At 41.5% G+C, this 21,608-nt stretch overlaps 1 protein-coding gene across 50 annotated transcripts in view; it reads left to right on the top strand.

The window, feature by feature from the left end:
- CLASP2 (cytoplasmic linker associated protein 2) overlaps window positions 1–21,608 on the top strand; it is a 286,598-nt gene that overhangs the window by 61,809 nt on the left and 203,181 nt on the right. For 46 of the 50 annotated variants that reach the window (XM_065587152.1, XM_065587160.1, XM_065587162.1 and 43 more), the window contains one exon: window positions 51–121. In XM_065587152.1, the coding sequence (XP_065443224.1) occupies window positions 51–121 (71 nt within the window). Of the gene's footprint in view, window positions 1–50; window positions 122–14,061; window positions 14,364–21,608 lie in introns of those variants that run through there. The other 4 variants (XM_065587168.1, XM_065587169.1, XM_065587170.1 and 1 more) reach the window with 4 other exon arrangements.

The raw sequence follows: 21,608 nt of genomic DNA, 5'->3' as shown, positions 1-21,608 counted from the left end.
ATCCCTACTTATTCACAGATGTTAAAATTGATCTTTGCCCTTATTTCCAGGTTACAAGCAATATTTACAAAATTTGATGAAGTGAGAGACTCTGGAAATATGATTTTAAGTAACATCAGTGGTAAGTATGCAACTATATATTGTTATTCAAAGTCGGAGGTTAATGAAACTCACAGCTAACCCGCATTAAGCACTGTAATCTGTTTTGTGGAACTACTAGCATTACAAAAGTGAAGTTCACGTTAATCTGTTGTAGAAATACACATTTAAGCCACAATCTGAATGTTCCACATTAGTGTAATTCTAACAAATGCTTACTCTCTCATATACTGATGGTCTTTTCTTGAAGTCATTGTTAACATCCTTTTCTGCACAGCACTCTTGTACCCCACTATGTGAATGACTAAAATATCTTGCAGTGATTGCTATAATTTCATTACTTACATCTCTGCACCATGTAAGTGTGAAATTTTGCAGCACCACTGAAGCAATTAGGTCCTCAAAATATGTTCAGAATAGTTACTTTTGTGCTCAGTAAGGGGTAATGAGGAGGTTTCAGAAAAGCTATCTAAATAAGTGTGTGTGATTCCTTATTAGATTTTCATACATTACATATATTTAAGTTAGAACATGTCTCTCGCCAGGAATTAAACGTAAATATATTGACAGTTTTTTTTTTTCTTAAAAAAAAAAAAAAAAATTGAGTGTCTATAAACAATTGAAAGAGCATTTTGAAACTGTTGTAGCTATTAGAAAACTTGATGTGGGTTGAAGTAAGGACTCTGATCTTACTCAAGTTCACTATACTAGCCAATTTACTTCACTAGATTTTTTTTTAACTGTTGTTAGTTTTGATGCCGTTCACTGAAGCAAACAGTTGTGCATTGAATTCCTGTTGTAAATTCCCCATTGTGGTTCTAGTATAGTATTTGGTTGTAGTGAAAGAGCAGAAACATCACTCATTATTTTAATTAATAAATTACTTTGAGCTTTGTGTTTTAAGTGAAAGCCAATTATAAAAATTAATACTGTAACTAAAAAGGTGCTGTGTCAGTGACTTCAATAAGACTGCTTTTTGTAGCTTTCATCATTTTTCTTGTCTCAGATGTAAGAAAATCCAGATTTACATTTATAGGACTTTTCTGATTGTTGTTTTTTGAGACAAATCTAGATTGCCTTAAAAGTGCATTCTATTATAATTTTAAAAAGTAGAGAAATTAGAGTTAATGTCACCCTGTTTTATTACATATAAATGCATTTTCCAAAAATTAGTATTGTGATACAGCAGGGCCAGGGAGCATGGGAGAGTGGTTGAGGGGAGATATACAAGCCCTAGGCTAATTAAGGTGTGGTTCCCTATAGACTAGGAAAGGTTACTACAGATTAATTGGAGCACCTGTAGTCAATTAAGGCCCTGTCAGGAACCTAATAAAACCCCCCTGCTTCAGGCAGTCAGGGTGATACAAGGAAGGAGAGAGGACTGGAGTTTGTAGGTGTGTTGCTGAGATTTGAAAGACCAGAGAACTGGAGGAAGGTAGACCTTGCCCCAGCAGGGCAGGGAGACTACCTCCAACACAGTCAAGGACCAAAGACAACCCTACCCAAGGGGAAAGAGGGTAAGAAACCCATAGGGGTTGAGAGGGGCTGGGGCTCAGAGTGAGGAGCAAGCCCAACCCCCTTCCCCACTTCCCTCCTCTACTACCTTCCCGGGCCACTAGCGGGGCCCTCAGTGCCTGAAGACCAGGGCAAGGGGTGGTGTCCTAGCCCCCCGCCAAGAAAAGCACGGGACCCACCATACCAATCCTACGAACCAAGTTTCTTTGTACTCTAAACAGTAAAATTTGGTGGACGCTGTACTAGACAAAAGGCTAGAGTGGCCACATTTTGGGAGGGCACTAGGATGTCTGGGATATGGGTGGTTGGACTTGGGCCTGTATAATGCAGTGTAGAAGCTGGAGATGCAGATTGAGAAATGCATGTAGATGTTGAAGCCTCAGGTTAACAAACCCATGGTCTGCTAATTTGAGTTCTATTAACCCTGGGTTTACATTGCAGTGTATACATAACCTTAGGGCAGTGGTTCTCAATCTGTGGCCCATGGGTGGCTTGCAGTCCAGTCAGGACACAGCTGCGTCCATGTGACATCCTCAGGGCCATATAGGTAATATTGGATGTGGCCCGCAATGATAAATAGGTTGAGAACCACTGCCTTAGGGTATGTCTGCGCAGCAGTATGCACCTGTCCTGACTCGTGTGCATGTGGGCGTACGTTAGCCAAGCCCACTTCTGAGATTACATGTTACAAAGTGAGTGGGTGAGGAAGGTGCATATCATAGCTCAACACGTGCTCTTCCCCATACACCCACCCGAGCACACCAGCTCAGGTTCAGCTTACCTCTTACAGGGATTTGAGTGTGGATTGGGAGTGGGGGTGTAGGAGACATTGGGCATGCAACGCAACCCACTGCAAGCATGCATTGTAGATGTACCATGATACTGCACTCGTTATTGAACTCTAGTATTCTGAGCTTTGCCTCAGTCTTTTTATCTGACTTTAAGCAGGCTGCTTAACATCTCTGAACCTTGGTTATCTTATCTGTAAAACACAGGTGTTCTTCGAGTGCTTGTTCATGTCCATTCCAATTAGGTGTGCGCATGCTGCGTTTCCCCCCTAGCAGTATGTTGGGTTGGCTCAGGCACCTTCTGGGGTCACACCTGTAGGGCGCTGGATATAGGGCCCTGCTGACCCACCACCCTCTCAGTTCCTTTTTACCATCTGTGATGGTTAGTCAGAATGCTCGCTCTTGCTTTGGCAAGCTTGTCTCTAGCAGTTGAAGTTTCATTCTTTTATATAGTTAGTTAGTAGTTTTACATACAAGTTTCATTTGGGGATTTCCCTCCACTTTCTTCTCAGTAACGGGGCATGCCTCAGTCTCCGGGTTTTAAACCCTGCGAAGCTTCTGGCCAGCTTATGTCCAAGAGCAACCCCCATTCTTCTTCTTTAAAGTGTTTGGGGGAAGCTCATCAAAAAGAATGCTGCAAAATTTGCAGAAGTTTCTGTCCAAGGACACAGAAAGGGAGAGATCAGCATCTCAAGTTAATACTCATGGAGGCAGCTCTCCATCTGAGTTGATGGAGCCAACCCCACACCGATGATGAGATGCTCGGAGTGCACTGGCACCGCCGGCGCACGAATTGGCGTCGAGGAAGACTTGAGTAGAGACCCTTGGCACCGACAGGACAGGGCCGGCACCGCTCACATTCACCAGTGACTCATAAGAAAGAGACTTGAAAGGGGTTGCTCCCCTATGCCTAGAGGGGCGCAGAAGGAGCCCGCTGCCGTGAGACCCACATTGGGCCGCGCGACTTCGATCTTGGCTTCAGGGGTCATGTTGACTCCTGCCCCTACATGGGACTGGTCGAGTCCAGACCCCCATCTTTCACCAGTCAGTGAGGGCCAGGACCTTGGGATGCCATCCATCCTGGAGGCATTCGAGATGGCGAAAGACCTTATCGCCTTCACGGTGCTGCCCCCTGTCCAAGTCAGGACAGGACATGAGACCCCGGTGCCGTCCAGGGGCAAACCCACAATGATTCTGCGCCTTTGCCATCCCCTCGACCCCAGTCTCCAGTGCCATCGATGAGCGCGCACATGGGGGAGCCTTGCTGGTCCCCTAGCCCTGGATGACGCTCTCCGGAATCAAGTGGCACCGCTCCTTCCTGGTCCTCCTATACAGAGTCCTCGGAATTGAAGCGGAGTCGTTCCAAATCCAGGGGGAGCAGGAGCTCCAGTTCGGACAGGCGGAGACACCTTCAGCCAGCACCTGGCCGTCAGCGGCAGTTCCCTGCTCAGTGGCCTTTTCAGACCCCTTGGGCTTTCCACCAGAACCTATGGTCCTACTTGAGGTCAGCTTCCATGGCGTCGGCTACCTTTGCTGCTCCACTATCCCAGCATGACCAGGGTATTACCGCACCTGGCACCGAAGCACTCGATGACACTTACTCCGATACCAGTGTCCACATTGACAGCACCGGCACTGACTGCGCCGGCTCTGGCACCAGGGGCTGCGCCAGAACACCAAGCCCCCTGAGATCCCCTCGGTGCCAAGGGCAGGGAACAGGACCAGCTTGTAGCTAGGGCCTTGTCCTCTTCTTCGCCCGATAAGGTGATTGGCAGGCCCCTTCCCTGGAGGATAGCAGAGTGCTCCAACAACAACTCAGGAGGCTGGCACAGAACATTGGCAATCCAGGCTGAGGAGGTGGATGCAGCATCGGACCCTATGGTCCACATCTTGGCCCCTTTAGGCCCTTCCCGAGGTGCTCTGCCACTTATTAAAACAATTAGTGACACCACTAAAACTCTCTGGCAGACCCCTGCCTCTCTGCCGCCAACACAAAGAGAAATGAGCGGAAGTAGTTTGTTCCCTCTAGAGCAGTGGTCACCAACCCGTCAATCGCGATCAACTGGTCGATTTTGGGAAGTCTCCCAGTTGATCGTGATGTCCGGCCACGGCAGTGCAGCGGGACTGCCTCTAAGGCAGGCTCCCTGCCTGCAGTGGCCCTACGCCGCTCCCGGAAGCAGCCAGCACGCCCCATGGCAAGGGTCTCCATGCATTGCTCCTGTGTGCAAGTACCAACTCCGCAGCACCTGTTGGCCAGGAATCTGGAACTGTGGCCAATGGGAGCTTTGGGGGCGGTGCCTGCAGACAGGGGCAGTGCGGAGAGCCACGTGTCCCCCTCTCTCCCCGCCGCAGGGGTGTGTTGGCCCCTTCCAGGAGCAGTGTGAGGTCGAGGCAGGCAGGGAGCCTGCCTTAGCCTTGTTGCGCTGCCAACCGGGAGCTGCCTGAGGTAAGTGCTGCCTGGTGGGAGGTCACACCCCAGCTCTGAGCCCCCTCCCAGAGCCAGCACCCCTTACTTCCTCCTGCACCCTGACCTTGCTGCCCCAGCCTTGACCCCATACCCCCTCCTGTACCTCTGCCCCAGCCCTGACCCCGCTCCCAGAGCCAGCACCCCCTCATACACCCCAACACTCTGCCCCAGCCCAGAGCCCCCTGCTGCACCCAAACACCCTCCCAGAGTTTACTCCCCATACCCCCTTCTACACCCCAACCCCCTGCCCCAGGCTCAGCCCAGAGCCCCCTCCCTTACTGCGAACCCCTCAGCCCCAGCCCAGAGCCCACACCGCCTCCCGAACCCCAACCCCCTGCCCCAGCCTGGTGAAAGTGAGTGAGGGTGGGGGTGAGTGAGCGACGGAAAGAGGGAAGGATGGAGTGCGCGGGGCCTCAGGGAATGGGCAGGATAAATCCTTGGTTGCCCTTAAATTCAAAAAGTGATTTTGGGCGTGAAAAGGTTGGAGACCACTGCTCTAGAGGCTACGAGTACCTCTATACCCACCCACCCCACCGGCAATGTTCCCTCTAATTTTTTTCATCCATGCGTGGAATAAATTTTATGTGCACCAAGGTATGTCTGGATGTACATCACCAGTAGAAACAGAAAACCTAGATATAATATATATTTTTAAAAAGTTACCGTAGGGATAATTACTCCAGCCAGGATGGGTTAGGCATTTTAGAACTCACATTTAATTTTGAATAGTGAGTGTAAGAGAAATAAAAAATATGAAATGAGTAGACGCCCATCTCCAAAAAATCGGGAAGCAAAAAAATTGGACCTCCTTGGGAGGAAAATGTATTAGACTGTGGTGATCCAGCTCCGTATATCTAACCACTAGGCTGTCCTCGGCAGGTACAACTACACCACCTGCGGAGCGATGGCCAAGTTCGTGGAGCTGTTAACAGAGGACTCTAGGGTGGAGTTTTCCTCGCTCATGGAGGAAGGGTATCTGGTTGCCCGTGCTTCGCTGCAGGCAGTCCTTGATGGCTGACTCAGCGTGCCACAATGTGGCCTCAGGGATAGCCATGAGAAGGAGCTCCTGGTTGCAGGTCTCTGGGCTCCCTTCCGAAGGCCAGCAGACGATACAGGACCTCCCCTTTGAGGGTTCGGCCCTGTTTTCAGAGAAAACAGACTCATGGCTCCATAGCCTGAAGGACTCTGGCCACTCTCAAGTCCCTTGGCCTTCATACTCCAGCTAATTAAAGGAAACACTTTAAGCTGGAGTCCCTGCCTCTTTTTTACCAGCAGCAAAATAGGCAAGACTTCTTCCACAGGTGGAATAGAAACAATAGAAGGAGGCCTCACCCTTTGTCAGGCCAGGACTCTGGTCAGACAGAGCAGTCCTCTGGCTAGAAGCAGAACTTTTGAAGATGCGCCCGGGGGCGACGCACCAGTCTGGACACTGGATCCATCCCGCCTTACCTTTTTGTGCTAGCTGTCCCCTTTCTACCCTGCGTGGGCCCATATTACATCGGATTGCTGGGTACTCTGCATGGTAGAAAGGGGAGAGTCCCTCCAATTCTCTACCCTTCTGCCCTTCCACCCCTGCTTCCCCGTCCCTCTTCAGTGACCCTTCACATGAGCAACTCCTCACATGGGAGGTGCACTTGCTCCCAACGCTGGGGGCAGTGGAAGAGTTTCCTCAGGAGCTGAGGGGCAAGGACTTCTATTCCTGGTATTTCTTAATACCAAAAGCGACCTCAGGCCCATCCTAGACCTGCAACATCTCAACCGGTTCATGAAGAAACTGAAGTTTTGCATGGTCTCTTTGGTCTCCATTATCCCTTCCTTGGATCCAGGGACATGCTGCCCTCGACTTGAAGGACACTTACTTTCATATTTCAATCACGCCATCCCACAGAAGGTACCTCAGGCTCGTGGTGAACCACAATCATTATCAATTCACAGTCATCCTGTTCGGCCTGTCGGTGGCTCCTCAAGTATTTATCAAATGCATGCAAGCGTTGTGTGGAAATCTTCCATACCTTGATGACTGGCTAATCAAGGGCTGCTCCAGGGCGCAAGTGCAGGCACAAGTCAGCTTCGTAAGGACTACTTTAGATGACCTGGGTCTTCTGAATGTACAAAAGTCAACCCTGTCCTCTGTGCAGTGGATAGAGTTTATAGGGGCGGTATTGGACTCTACACAGGCCAGGGCATACCTCCCGGAATCGTGATTGCGGTCCCTGGGCTACATCATTTGAAGCCTTAAGCTGTCTCCTACCACCACAGCAAGGAATTGCCTAAAGCTTCTGGGTCACATGGCCGCTTGCAGTGTAGTACAACATGCCAGGCTGAGATTCTGGCCTCTTCCAGCATGGCTGGCCTCAGTGTATCGCCCGGTTTGGGATGGTCTAGACAAGATTGTCACTCTATCTTGTCCTGTCCTTAACTCCCTCTTGTAGTGGCTCAAACTGCAGGTGGGGTGTGTGTGTGTGTGTGTTGGGGGGGGGTTCCCTTCACCAGACCACAACCAGCCCTCTTGCTGGTGATGGACGTGTCAGTGTTGGGGTGGGATGCGCACTTGGGAGACCACAGGGCCTCTGGTCTCAGTCAGAGCTCTCCCTTCACATCAACGTCAGGGAGCTGAGACCAGTCCGCCTAGCATGCCAAACATTCCGAGTTCATCTGGAAGGGAAGTGTGTATCAGTTATGACGGACAATACAACAGCAATGGGGGGTGGGGGGGGGAGGGATAGCTCAATGGTTTGAGCATTGGCCTGCTAAACCCAGGGTTGTGAGTTCAATCTTTGAGGGGGCCATTTAGGGAACTGGGGTGTTTTTTAAACTGGGGATTTGTCCTGCTTTGAACAGGGGGTTGGACTAGATCTCCTGAGGTCTCTTCCAACCCTGATATTCTATGATTCTATGATACTCGGCCCGTCAGCACTGGGTACACCTCTCTCCTGGAAATGTCTGTGGAAGCCCCAATCAACTTACTGTTCTTCCTGGACTTGATAACTTAGGATTCTGGCTGTCTCAAGCGCCTGAACCTCGAATTGCTACACCTAACGGCGTGGAAGCTTCATTGCTGAATCTGATGGAGCTCGCGTGTTCGGATCCTGTCAAACAAGTCCTCCTTGGTAGTAGGAAACCTTCCACGAGGGATACGTACCTGGCCAAGTGGAAGAGATTCTCAATTTGGTCTTCACAATACCTTCCATCTCCAACTCTAGCATTCATACCTGTCATATTGGACTATCTTCTCCACCTCAACAGCAAGGGCTTACCCTGTCGTCATTAAAGGTGTACCTGGACGCTATCTTGACCTTCCAACCAGGCGTGCAGGGTCGGTCAGACTTTGCCAACCCGATGGTGAGTCATTTCCTAAAGGGTCTCGACAGATTCTACCCTCACCCTGGCGCTATGTTCCTTGTTGTATCCCTCATACAAGGTGGCATTCCTGGTAGCAATAACATCAGCCAGCAGAGTATTGGAGCTCAAGGCACTAACTTCTGAGCTTCCGTACATGATGTTCTATAAGGACAATGTTCAGCTCAGACCTCATCCGGCATTCCTCTCCAAGGTCATCTCCCAGTTCCACATTAGCCAGGACATCTTTCTACCAGTTATCTATAAGCTGTATTCAAGCAGCAGGGAGCAAAAACTTCACTTATTGGATGCTCGCCGGGCTTTAGCCTTCTACATCGAGCGAACGAAACTGTTCCGGAAATCCATTCAGCTGTTTGTCACAGTAGCAGACAGAATGAAGGAGCTTTCAGTCTCCTCCCAAAGGATCTCTTCTTGGATCATGTCCTGCATCCAGGCATGCTATGACCTGGCAAAGGTACCTGCCCCTCCGCTTACAGCACTCGCCACAAGGGCCGCAAGCATCATCAGCGGCGTTCCTGGCCCATGTTCTGACGCAGGAAACATGCAGAGCTGCGACGTGGTCATCAGTGCATACCTTTACTTCGCATTACGCTATTACCAGCAGGCCAGAGACAATGCAGCCTTTGGTAGATCAGTGTTACAGTCAGCGAATCTTTGAGCTCTGACGCAGCCTCCAAACTTGGGCTTGGTAATCACCTAATTGGAATAGACATGAACAAGCACTCAAAAAAAAAAAGGTTACTTACCTTCTCGTAGCGGTTGTTCTTCAAGATGTGGTGTTCACGTCCATTCTGTCAGAGCAGCCGGGAAGAAGGAACTGAGGGGATGGCGGGTTGGTAGGGCCCTATATCCAGCGCCATAAAGGTGCTACCCCAGGGGGTGCCTGAGCCGACGGCTACTGCTAGGGGGGAAAACTTTCTGGCTGCTGTGCATGTGGTGCGTGCATACCTAATTGGAATGTACATGAACAACACATCTCGAAAAACAGTTACGAGATGGTAAGTAACTGTTTTTTAATGCTTATGCACCTTGGTGAAGGATTTTGAAATCCTATGGATGACAAGTGCTATATGAGTGCAAATTATTATTATTCCTTTCAACTCGTTCATCATGGAGGCAAAATCTCTGCATTAAATATGTACTTCAGCATATTTCTGGTCATACCTTAATGTTTTCTTCTCAGTTTAAGGGTTTTCAGTACTCTGATTTATTTAAAAAAAAAAAAAAAAAGTCCAGCATCAAAAATAAGAAATAAAAAAAAAGCTTCCCCTATCTGTCATGGAAGGCAGATTGATTGTGATTTTGACAAGGGCAGTCTATGCTTTTTACATTTTGCGTCCGGATTGAAATTTATTGTACTGCTTCCTGTAGCAGCATTGCCAGCACCTTTTAGTACCTTTGCCAAACATGGCTGGTTAGAGGACAGATCCTAATTTCCATATGCATTTGGAGTGACACTGATGGAGGGAAAATGGTTTTGTGCTTTGTTTTCCTATTTGATATAAAAACCCTTTCAGATCTTTTTAATATTCTTCTGGGATTTAAAAAAAGAGAGGGTGTGGGGGGAGCCCACAGGGCTTCTACATACGTAGCATTTCTACAGATAAATGTAATCTTTCCTATTTTGCTGGAGGTTTCTCTTACAGGGCCCAAAGATGTGGCTTGGGAACATTGACTTAACTCAGGGGTTTGCAAACTGGGGGTCAGGACCCCTGAGGGGGTCACGAGGTTATTACATGGAGGGGGTCGCGAGCCGACAGCCTCCATTCCAAACCCCGCTTTGCCTCCAGCATTTATAATGGTGTTAAATATATTAGTGTTTTTAATATATAAGGGGGGGGGGGCCGCACTCAGAGGCTTGCTGTATGAAGGGGGGGGGTCACCTGTACAAAAGTCTGAGAGGCCCTGACTTAACTTAAGGGAAGAATCTTTGATTCTTTAATCAAATGCCTTAACAGTTGGCTGAAGGTTATTTCAGTTAATACCTATTGAACAAATTTTTTAAAATAAAATACTAGGTTAAAACAATCTGAATAAAAATCACTTCCAGATTTAATTTCCATGTTGTTGTTTGATTTTTTTAAAACTTTTTATTTCTCTTGGAGTTTGTCTTCACTACAGTTTAATTCAAGTTAATTAATTGCCATTTAAGTTGAGTTAGGCATGAAGATGAACCACAAATGTTTGTACAGTATCTAAACTAATATGTACAGACGTGTTAGCTAACTTGACCTAATTGGCAATCAGTTAATTTTAATTCAAAACCCTAGTTGCCTGTGGACTTTTCTTGGGAAAAACAAAGTAGAATTAAATTTGCTTTAAGAACCTCTGAACTTTTTTTTCAAAGATGTTACAGGCCTCCTTTATCAAACCATAAACAAACTAAATAAATAACCTCAGTCTTTTCCCTTTTAAAACCTTATGGGCTGTGTTAATACCAAATAACATCTCTGTTGCATTGAATGAGAAGAAACAGAGTTAGAGCTGACATAAAATAATTTTGCTGTGGATGTGAACTCTTTCATCTCCTGCCTGTCACGTGGTTTCCCCATCCTTCCAAAAAACAGAACAAAAAACAAATCAAAAATCTGGTGGCATCAGTTTCAACTACCCTAACCCAAATGCTATCCTAAAAAAGTAATCTCAGGCCTGGTCTTCACAAAAATTTGCATCGGAATAACAAAAGGGGTGAATTGAAATTATGTAGTTATTTCAGTACAAGTCTGTGTGTTGATACTAGCCACTCTGATTCCAGAATAAGTGTTCATACACAGACTTGCACTGAATAACTATATAATTCAAGGATGGTTCTGATTTTGTCAACTTTAAATTGATGCTAAGATTCAGAATAATTATATAGAAGCTTAAGATAGGGGATTTTGGACAGCGAGAGATAGGAGGATGGTGACAAGTTTAATGATGTAAAGGCAACAATCAGACATGTGAAGAGGTGAAATCACCAAGGGAAAGGATGTAGTGGGAGAAGAGGAGTGGACCATGGACAGAATTCTGTGGGATCCTCATGTGAGGTGAAAGCGCTGAGGAGGACCCACTGAAATGGGCACTGAAGGAGCAATAATTGGGGTAAAAGAATGGAGTCTCAAAAGCGAAGGGAAGAATGGAAGGTCTTACATAGACTAGCAAGAAAGCCGAGGCAGGGATCTATAGTGTTTTTGCTTTGATTAAGGGTCTTGATCCTACTTGTCTCCAACCTTAACGGATGTTGTACCATTCATTCTGTCTTCAACTGAGCTTTTCTTTTCTTGGCTGTGCCTCTAGTAGTACTGCAATCACTTAGTGGTTTCTTTCCTATCTTCTGTCAGTCAGCTATTTGGTAGGTGATAGAAGCAGGCGTCTTTTCTCCAGCAAGTATAACACGGATGAATTAGCTACTATTAAAAGCTTTACCTTTGTGATTTGGGTTTTTGTTTACATTTGTAGTATTAATATTGCAGTTTTGTGCTTAATACTATGGTGGTATAAATTCATGCCAGTTATACCAACTCATAGGTTTACTGCCAGCTTTTACTCTCCTTAATTCCCATGGAAATCAGTGTTGTATCCCTGCAAGCTGGAGAAGGTGATTTAAAGCACCTCCCCATTTTCAGCAAATAAATGACCATTTCCATGGAAACAGGAGTGGCAGCTACACTAGAGCTGTTAGAACGCTTGTTCTGCTGGCTGAGGTTTGTAAATATGATTTCTTTGAGGATCTGACAGACTTCTAGTCTACAGGATTGTAAATGTTGGGAAGAGGGAATTAAAGTAAAAGTAATTAGAATAGAGAACATTAAGTTGGGTTTTTTTTCCCCTCCTCTTCAGTGGGTGAAATGATTTGAGGGTAATCTGAATTGGCTGTCTAGACACAATCTTTGCAGTTATCCCACTTAATAGCATGTCTCCACTCATAATGCCCATTTTTAAAAAATAAAATGTGATAGTATGAGGTGGTGTGTTAAAGCTTTTTGTATCACAATTTTAGGACAGATATTATGAGTGGAGAGGCTATGGATGAGTTATATAGGTCTTTCCAAGCAAGTGACAGTAAAAACTTCACAGTATCCCACATCACAAAAATATTTGCTTTGCCACTTATTTTGTTTATTTTTAATGTTTTCCTTTAAATTTCTCTCAGCTATTGTCTCCCTGTAAGTATAGTTGCTGTGGAAGCATTGATGTAATTGATATTGGCAAAGCTCCCAAATGTGGTACAAAATACATTTATATAAAGGTTTGGGAAATATGGGCATTTGTTGAGAATGTCATGGCTATATGTGAGGTATAAATTATTACATTCATTTTATGACTAGCAAACACAATCCAAGTGGCCAAGAGGTAGTCATGTGATTTTTAGTTTTCATTGTTGTCCTAGCTAGCTAATAGTTTTAGGCATAAAAAATTATTGATCAGCAAGACATTGGCTGAGACAGGGAAATATAACCCTGTGACAAAATATAAAAAAAAACCTTGGCCTGAATTTTTTTTCCTCCCTGAGTTGCTGAACACCTGCACCTCTCACTGATATAATTTTAATTAAAATTGCTCAGAACTGTCCTCAGCAAATGAGTGCCCCTCCCTTCTTATTTGAGATATTTAAAATTATTCCATAGTTAAATGCATTTTGCACTTGAAGCACCTCTTCTTTTAGGGGTGTCTACCCATGCCATAGGAAACAAATTGGGTGTTGATGGGGTCAGTTTTAAAAATAAATAAATCTAGATCATGTACCTTTAACTATTTTACACATTTATGACTTTTTTACACTATTCCACTCTTTATACCTGTATTCTTATATTATGTAATATGGAATGTAAGAATGTTAAAAATAACTAAGGAAAGTAAGTGGAAATAGCTTAGTTTTCCAGCAGACTTCTTCTGTAGATGTGACACCGTCGCAGTCTATATGCATCAAGTGGGAATGAGTGATTTGTTGCAGGTCTCATTTGAAAAGAAAGGGAAAGATTTTCTTAAGTTTCAAGTAGATTTGAATGTCCCAAATAATTAGATTATTGTGCATCTATCTCTTAAAGCCCTTTTCTTAAAAAAAAAAAAAGTTTGCAAGTTGTCTTCTTAAAAATGCCTATTTTAATAAAGGGACTTCCATATCAAATTAGAAGATCCTTGTATCACTTTTTTGGGCACAAATTTTATGTGTAAATCTGATTGTTTTTTCTTTGTATGTAGTTGAGTAGTATGAAGTGGCGTTCTTGTAAATAAGGAAACAAATAGCTATATTTTTTTCTGCATGAAGGCAGATTTGTATACATTTTTGATCTTTCCTGCTAGGAAGCACTTGTCTATCTTTTTGGGACTGGAAAATAACTGTTGTTTCTTTTTGACAAAAGGTATATTACAGACTCTCTGCAGCTGCAAAGTTAATTGAATTTCTGTCTCTGTCTCCACCAGAAGCAATTCTTGCTTAATGTGACACAGCTTTGTGCACACAGAAAAGCCTTTGACAGACTGCCTTTGACGTGATTTGTTTACAGCAATCAGAAAGCTTTTTTAGACAATAAGAGGTTAATCGAGAAGATTTGGAATATTATTATTTGTGTGCTTCTTGTTTTCTATTTGTAAATAGTAAAGGATAATTATAAAGGGATAAGAATCCCTTTTAAAAGATGTAAATCAGATAATCCATCAGATCATGTGATGGTCACTGATTGCAAAGGGATCTTTAGGGAGTAGATGCAGAAAGTGATTATTGAACACATGCCTTGTGTTTTGATGATTGCATTAAATGCTTTCTATGGGACAACGTTCATTGGCTATGAGAGATTTATTTAAATAAAAAACAGGCCAGACCCTTCGTAAAGAGGAGGAAAAAAAGAACTGAAATCTACCAGTATGTGCACCATTACTGTTTAAGATAGAATGATACTGGATATGCTAGATTGAAAGCAGTTTTCTGCAAGAGGTAGGACTTGTATTTTGAAATGGTGTAGCAGCTGTTGGCTATTGCAGCATAGAACTGCAGATCTGACAGGGTCACACAGTACTCTGTTTTCATGCTGCACTGGATTGAGGGTGGCGCAGGCACATACAGTCACTCATATAGTTGCTGTTACTTGATCTGTTGGTTCATTCAGAAAGCTCCCAGTAGCATCTAAATTGTATAATGGCTGTTGGGGATGGTGAGTAAGATTTTATGGTTGTACAGATCCATTTTTTGTGTACGTTTGTTTTGGCTGAAACCATCTTTTAATCTTTAAAATATTTTGGACAAATATTAATGCATGTTTTCTGTGGACTAATTGTTTTTTGTAGCTTTGCCATTTGCAGTGTATTTAAACTGATATAATAGAGCATAGCAATTTGATTTGCAAGCCAAATACTTAAGTCTGTCATTATTTTGTGTGGTGGTTGTGGGGAATGTGGCTGAAGAGGATGTGTCATGTGTATGTAAATGATGGGGAAATATCCAAATGCTTTATAGTGAGAAGACAGCTTCTGGAGCAAAGGCTGATTCTTTTGAAGCAAGGTTTGACCATATTAAGTGCAGCAAAGTCTTCAGTATACAGGTTGACATCTTATCCTGAGGTGCTTAGCATCAGCTGAAGTCCCATTATGCAAGGATAATACAAACACCTAAAGGGTTTCTTTAGACACTAAAAATATTAACCTTAATAAAATATTTTGGTAAACTTTTTTATTTTAAAATCAGGTCTTTGGACTTCTGTGGCATTTTCTGTAATTGGAATAGTTATTTTAAATAGGTTAAATGTTTCCCATGTGCATTTTGTATTGGCACTTCTATCCAACAAATAGAAAAAATGCTATTATCTAAGTGTTTATCTTAACAGAACTGGCTAACATCTGCTGAATATAGTGTGTTTAAAAAAAAAATTAAAAAAAAGAAAAGAAAAATACATAATCTAACCAATATTTTAGAGTATTAGTAAAAGGTTTACTTTTAGAGCTAAAATATAAATACAGGAAATAAGTGGCATGTTGTTGTATTTTCTTGAGCTATAATAGCATTGTTACATAAACCAATATGAATGGTCCAGTATTACAAGACAAATGAAATAGGTTGGTTATGCTTTGATTAGATATAGTGCATGTGGATAAGAATGTGGCATAGCTTGGCTTTGTTTACTTTTGCAATTTTTCCTAAGGTGATTGTATAACTGGATAGCCTTGGTAACCACCTTCTGATTGTTCAGGCAGACTTTCAAAAGACTCATCTGACTTACAATAAATTTTTAAATCTCAATACTTAAATTTAATTAATTTTAATTTAATTTAAATATTTTATGTGGTTCTGTGTGTGAACATGCATATATATACTTTAAAAAAATCATCTTAGAAGACAAGCTTATACTTTAATCTTGCTAAAACGTCTACATGGGAATCTTGAAAGAGATGTTCTCCTTTTCTAAGTCACCCTGAAAGTTTTCTTTAGGACTTGAGCTTTTTGATATTCACCCTTTCAGCTAGTAGCTGTAAAGTATTGCAATCAGAATAGCCGTTAAAATTGCTGTATTATATTTCTAGAAATATTGTCTATTATTGACATAAAAGAAAAACTATTCCAGTTACACTTGTTAAATTTATTTTTTTCTTGAGCATGAGGGACACTTCCCCCACCCCACCATTGATGCAAATTGTTTTTGACCTTTAAACACTGCTGTTTTACTTCTTTTCTGTAACACCGGCAAGCTCCATTATTTTCCTCAGAAAAAGATCATGGATTTATTTATGGAACTCAACAGATTGTAAACAGTTTCACTCAGGTTTTTATGTGACGTACCTTTAATTATATTTGTTTTTCATGTAAGATATCTTTCATTCATATTCTAAAAATGGTTTGTGGTAACTTATAGTTCAGGGCCACAAGCTGGAGCATGTTAACAAATAAGCATATTCCCTCAACAAGGCTAAAGAATTTTTTAGCTCTATGATGAATGCAGGTTGACAGAGTTGGGGGTGGCTGTGGAGTTCTTCTCTGTATAAATTAATTCGTCATTAACACAAGAACTAAGAACGAAGTACTGTTCAAGCAGACAGCTGACATTCTGTGTAGGAGCTTTGAGCAATAATGTCAGATACAATTAACAATGTGTAGGATGATTATGTAGCAGTTTGTCTTGCTTAAATCTACTGCTTCATACATTTATGAGGAATTCAGTCTTCTGATATTGCATAGTGGAATGATTAGGATAAAGAAAACATAACTGTGCAGTAAACTTGATCCCTTTTAATAATTTAAATGTAGATTTTGCCATGTTGGTTTTGTGTGTTCTAGATAACCTGTGCCTAAAGGCTAGTAGAAACTATATGTAATCCTGGTTTTAAATCCTCATGCTACAGAATATTAACTTTTTTTCTTTTGTAACAAAGAGAAGGAAATATATTTCATTAAGTCAGTAGGCATATTGATTTTGTTTATTTGCAATTTGTGAAGACCTATGCTAAAATTCTGGAAAATGTTATACAAATACAGAGGACAGTTATTAAATTCACTATCCTGAATCTGTACTGTTGAATCCGCTTCAAATTTGATTAAAAGCAAACCCAGCGATATCTGATATAAAAGTTCAGCTATAGATACATTGTAAAGATAAGGTGCTTAGCTTACAAATTTTATGTGGGGATACTGGTATTTCAAAAATGAGTTTTTGGTGGGCAGTGTGGCTTATTGTAGTAGGTTTTTTGCAATTATGCAGTTTTCTCCAGAATACAAACAGAAAGGTATATTAAAATATGTGGTTACTAAATTTTGAGCTATAATTTTATTTACATTTACAGTTCTAATCACCATAATGAATGTGGGGGAGAATTAGGGGTTTTTATTTACTTTCAAGACAGTTGTCTCAAGCTCTCCAGTGTTTTTGTTTGAATGCAAATCTAAAAAAAAATTACAGTATATCTCAAACAACATAAATGTTCCAATTTTCACTGTATGGAATGCGTGCCAACATGATGACAACATTGTGTCTTATTTCTGAAGGCATTTCACATATTTAGGTGATTGTAGGTGCATGATTGCTTTGCAAATCAGATTCTGAGGCTGCTAAGGAGAATAAGTCAAGAACTGTTCTTGGCACTGGATTTCTTGTGAGCCGTTCCTTGAAGAGGATAATGCAGCTGTCTTTATCTGCTGGTAACCAGATTAGGGCTTTCAGGATGTAGCTAATATAATTGTTGTGTACTACATCATCAGTGCAGGGTGGTACACACCCTTCTTCCTAGTTTGTAATTCAGAGGTTTAATCAAGATTTTGACACATTGTTGGCTGCTAATTAGTGCAGTGGTGTTTTTGTCATTTCAGAGGCACTGGGCTGCCTTGCTCAGATTTGAACCGAAAAATTGGGATATGGATAAAAATTAATTCATAGATAAAACTAGATCTGTGAAAGCAGGGGGAGGGGGGGCATATTGTGGAATTAGACAATTTCAAAATTATTGATTTTGGTGTGTTTATGTAATGTTTTAAATGTAAGATTTATTGATGAGTGAATTAAACACTTAATTCTTTACCACAAATTCTACTTATTCCTATCTATGGAAACAATAAGTTGCTCAGGAATTGTATTTAAATAAATAAAAAGGATAAAAATGAGGGGGGAAATCCCTCAGTTAATTCTATGGCTTTGTTTGTTGGAAAATTTCCCCCTATTCTCAAGTCCTTAACCATCTCATTCAGAGAGTAAATTTACAAGTTGTGTAGCAAGAAGAACACTTGCCAGTATGTATGTTGAGAGAGAGGCAGGTGGGACAGAACAGCATGTGCTGAGGAATCTCTCTTTTAAAAATGTTGGGAAGAGAACAGGGCTAGAATATAAGAGTAGTCAGTATCTATCTTATTCCTGAGTGTGTTTTTTTAAATACAGTGGAACCTGACCAAACTGGAGGTTTCCAAAATATTCTGGCAAATCCTTGTTTCTGCTATCAGTTTTCTAGTCTGCCTTTTCATTGTGCTTGAACGCTCATCCTCCTGAAATTCAGGCCACATTAAGGTGAGTCTAGTTGGGCATTGAAAAGTACTAGTCACTTCTGAAAATGTAGGCCAAATTATATGGGGAGAAAAAAATTTAATTTCTTCCTCACCTTATTTAGCATTCTTTCTATGCATAAAACATCCATGTTTATTTCAATGCACAAGTAATTCTTTAATTTTAAAAAACTTTGAAAAAATCTGTTTTGCTCTGCATCTCACCTTTTTAATTAAAAAAATAGTTGAGGATATTAGAGCAGAATAGGAAATGGTTCATGCAAAATACAGTTTTAAGCCTTTATTTATTATAATAGAAACTGTTTAACTATTCTCTCTAGTACAATATGTAAGGGGTGATGTAAAACTAGGGCAACTGGAAATTGGGAGAAATCTGCAGCATTTTAAAAGCAAATTAACTCCAAAGCACATACGAAAAACTACTTCCTTCAAAAACTATATATTTGAATAACTTCTAAATAAAATTTATATATTTCAATCTTGTCTTTTTTAAAAAACAAACAACCTCAACCCTGACATCTTTGGTTTTCTTCCTCAAAACTTTCCTGCTGAGACCTTGTAATTCCTGTACCTCTTTCCATCCCCCTCCCCCTGGCAAGTTTATAGTGCTCTTAGATGATCTTCCTCCTTTCAAGAGTACTTGGGGGGGGTGGGGGAGGGAGATTAACGATACACCATATATGTGATGCATCGTTCTCTATACTTGTATTTTAAAATTTACCTTCTTCCTGTGAAACATCTTTTTCAATTAATTTAGCCACACTGATGCATACCATCTAGATACCTCTAGCAGAGATTATCATTGGTGAAATAGCTAATTTTGAGTTTTAAATGGTTATTATGAGGTAACAAAGTCAACACCCATTATGTAAAATGGGGCAGTTAAGACTTTTCCTAGAGCTAGTATGTCTACGTGCAGTCTCACCAAGGCAGAATGTAAATCCGGTTTAATAGGCCTTTTTAGCCACTGGAATGACTAGAAACTTACATTTTAAGTGCAAAGTAACAGTAAAAATGGTGTTTGGGGCATTCCTGTTTCTTTTAGTGACTTCCGTATCAAATTTACTCTGTTTTCAAAATATAATCTGATTATTTTTAATAGCTAACCCTGCAAACTCAATATGAGATCTAAAGTTGACAGCTATTGTTTCTGATGCATATATAATTTACAGCAGTAGTGTTTCTGTGAGCCATGTTCTGCCCTCAGGTATATTTGTGGAACCCCAATGGGATGAGAGAAGTCTGGCCCAGCTCAGTCTCCAATAGCTTTCTAGCTGTACAGAACTAAGGAGCAAATCTGTCAAGGAAGAAATTGCGGTTGATATTTAATAACATTTCAGGATAGGAACATACGTTAAATTTTGAAGAAAACCCGGGAAATTTCACAAATCTATGGAGAGAGACCCCACATCCACACACTAGCATGGATTTTCTGTGACACTTGTTTCAAGTGACTTTACTTCTGACCAGCTGTATAGTTGCTGTGTATAGGCAAGGCTGGTTGTTTATGATCTAAGAAATAAGAGTAGCTCACAAGCCTCCCCATTATTATACAGTGTCCCAGTTATCAAATAATCAGATGGTAAGACCCCTTAGTCCTTATTGATATAGGGCAATTTAGAATACCTTGTTTAGATATGAAAGTTCTTTACAACTTTGCCTGTCTGAGCCATAAACTCCACTGAACATACCACGTGGTCACTTTAGAAGTATTTTAGCTTTAAAGGATTGAGTACAGGATTTTGTATGGCTTTTATAGAACATCCCTCCCCCCACCCCACCCCCCAAAAAACCCAGACAAAATAGCATACAAGTTGATATGGGGACAGCAAAAATTGCCCATCCTGTAATAGCTTCCTTTGAAGAACAAGTCCTTGTCTCTTTAGACACATTTAAAAACAAACAAACTGTGTGTGTCTAAAACAGGCATTTGTAATTTATGAACAAATAATGATTTAAATAGTCTCAGGTTTGCAACACATATGGTGGCATTTTTGTGGCCATTGGCATGTTTTCTTATGTCTGTTAGATTTCATTTTTTAAAACGATGGCAATATGTTAACCAAAAAGTCTTTACAAAGAATAAAAAATTACACATTTAAAATGTTTTCTATTCATTTAAACAAACAAACCCAGAGAAGGTTAGCCTATTGATGCTTTTTGGGAAGAGGGGACTGGCTTTGGGAGTAGTTAACTAGAGCCTGAAATGTTTGGCATCTTTCAGTGGGAATCACCAGTACTGGTGTGCTCTAGGCCAGAAACTTTTGCTGGCATAGCAATGTTAGCTAGAGGTGTGTGGTTTTTTGCAGCATTTCTATGCTGGCTTTTAAAAGCCTTAGTGTAAATGCAGATATACTGGTATAAAAGTGCTTTAGTCAGTGTAGTTTATTTTGCTCACCAAACTGGTATAATATATATTGGCCAAAAACTTTTTTTTGTTTTTTTGTTTTTTTTTTTGGTTTTTTTTGGCTGCAGGGCGGGAACAGGATCAGCTTCGCATACACTTGGAGGGTTTTGCCAGTTACCTATAAGGCCAAACTTTTTAGTGTAGATTAGGTCTTAGTGTGAAAACCCCTGTATGTAAAGTGTTGTAAGAAAGATAGGGTATAAAACAAGCCTTCGTTAAGCAACTGCTTAACTGATAACCCATATCACCTTTCTTAGGGGTCTTTTAATTTTGACTTCAATTCTCAACTCCTTTTTTTCAGTTAAGAATTTAGTTCTAGAGTTTTATGTTTTATGTTCACAAAGGTGAAGTTTTATCCTTAACAGAGTTAATAGTATGGGATATATAACAAGACAAAAATAGTATTGGTCTATGATTCAGTAAACAGAAAAGCAGAAAGTTGGTCATATTAACCATTCAGGTTTTCAGAATTAAATTACACAACCACAATAGAAAATAACACTTGTACTCAGTTGTTGTCTGGGGAAGGTGACTTTGTTTAGATTTTTGACCAAGAGTTTCTCAGAATAGGGCCTCACTTGTGCCAACTGATCATCATCTCTGGTGGTGGTAACACAACAGAGGAAAAACAAAGCCAGATCACAAGACAATTTGGTTAATTACTTACATGCCAATTTACCAAGGTCTCCGTCCCAATGGATTTATAATAGTCAAACCTTTTAACTTATTTTCCAATTATATTAGCCCCAGGATTAGATTAACACTAACTACCGGAGACAAACTCCTACATTTGACAGACTGCGTAGACTGAACGCAGTTCAAAAAGCTTACACACTTGGTGTTATCTTATATTTGTATACACCTAGATCTTGAAAGGAAGCTTGAAATCATAAACGATGATACACATGTACAGTGTTCTACAATCTTAGTTAACAATAGCCTGTTCAGCTTCAAAGCTACAATCTTGATTGGAACATGTTACAAAACAAGGTTACACACTGTAACTCTTTGACA

This window comes from Chrysemys picta, chromosome 2, assembly GCF_011386835.1.
Source record: "Chrysemys picta bellii isolate R12L10 chromosome 2, ASM1138683v2, whole genome shotgun sequence".
In the NCBI taxonomy this organism is placed as follows: Eukaryota; Metazoa; Chordata; order Testudines; family Emydidae; genus Chrysemys; species Chrysemys picta.
This window is presented reverse-complemented; position numbering and strand designations above follow the sequence as displayed.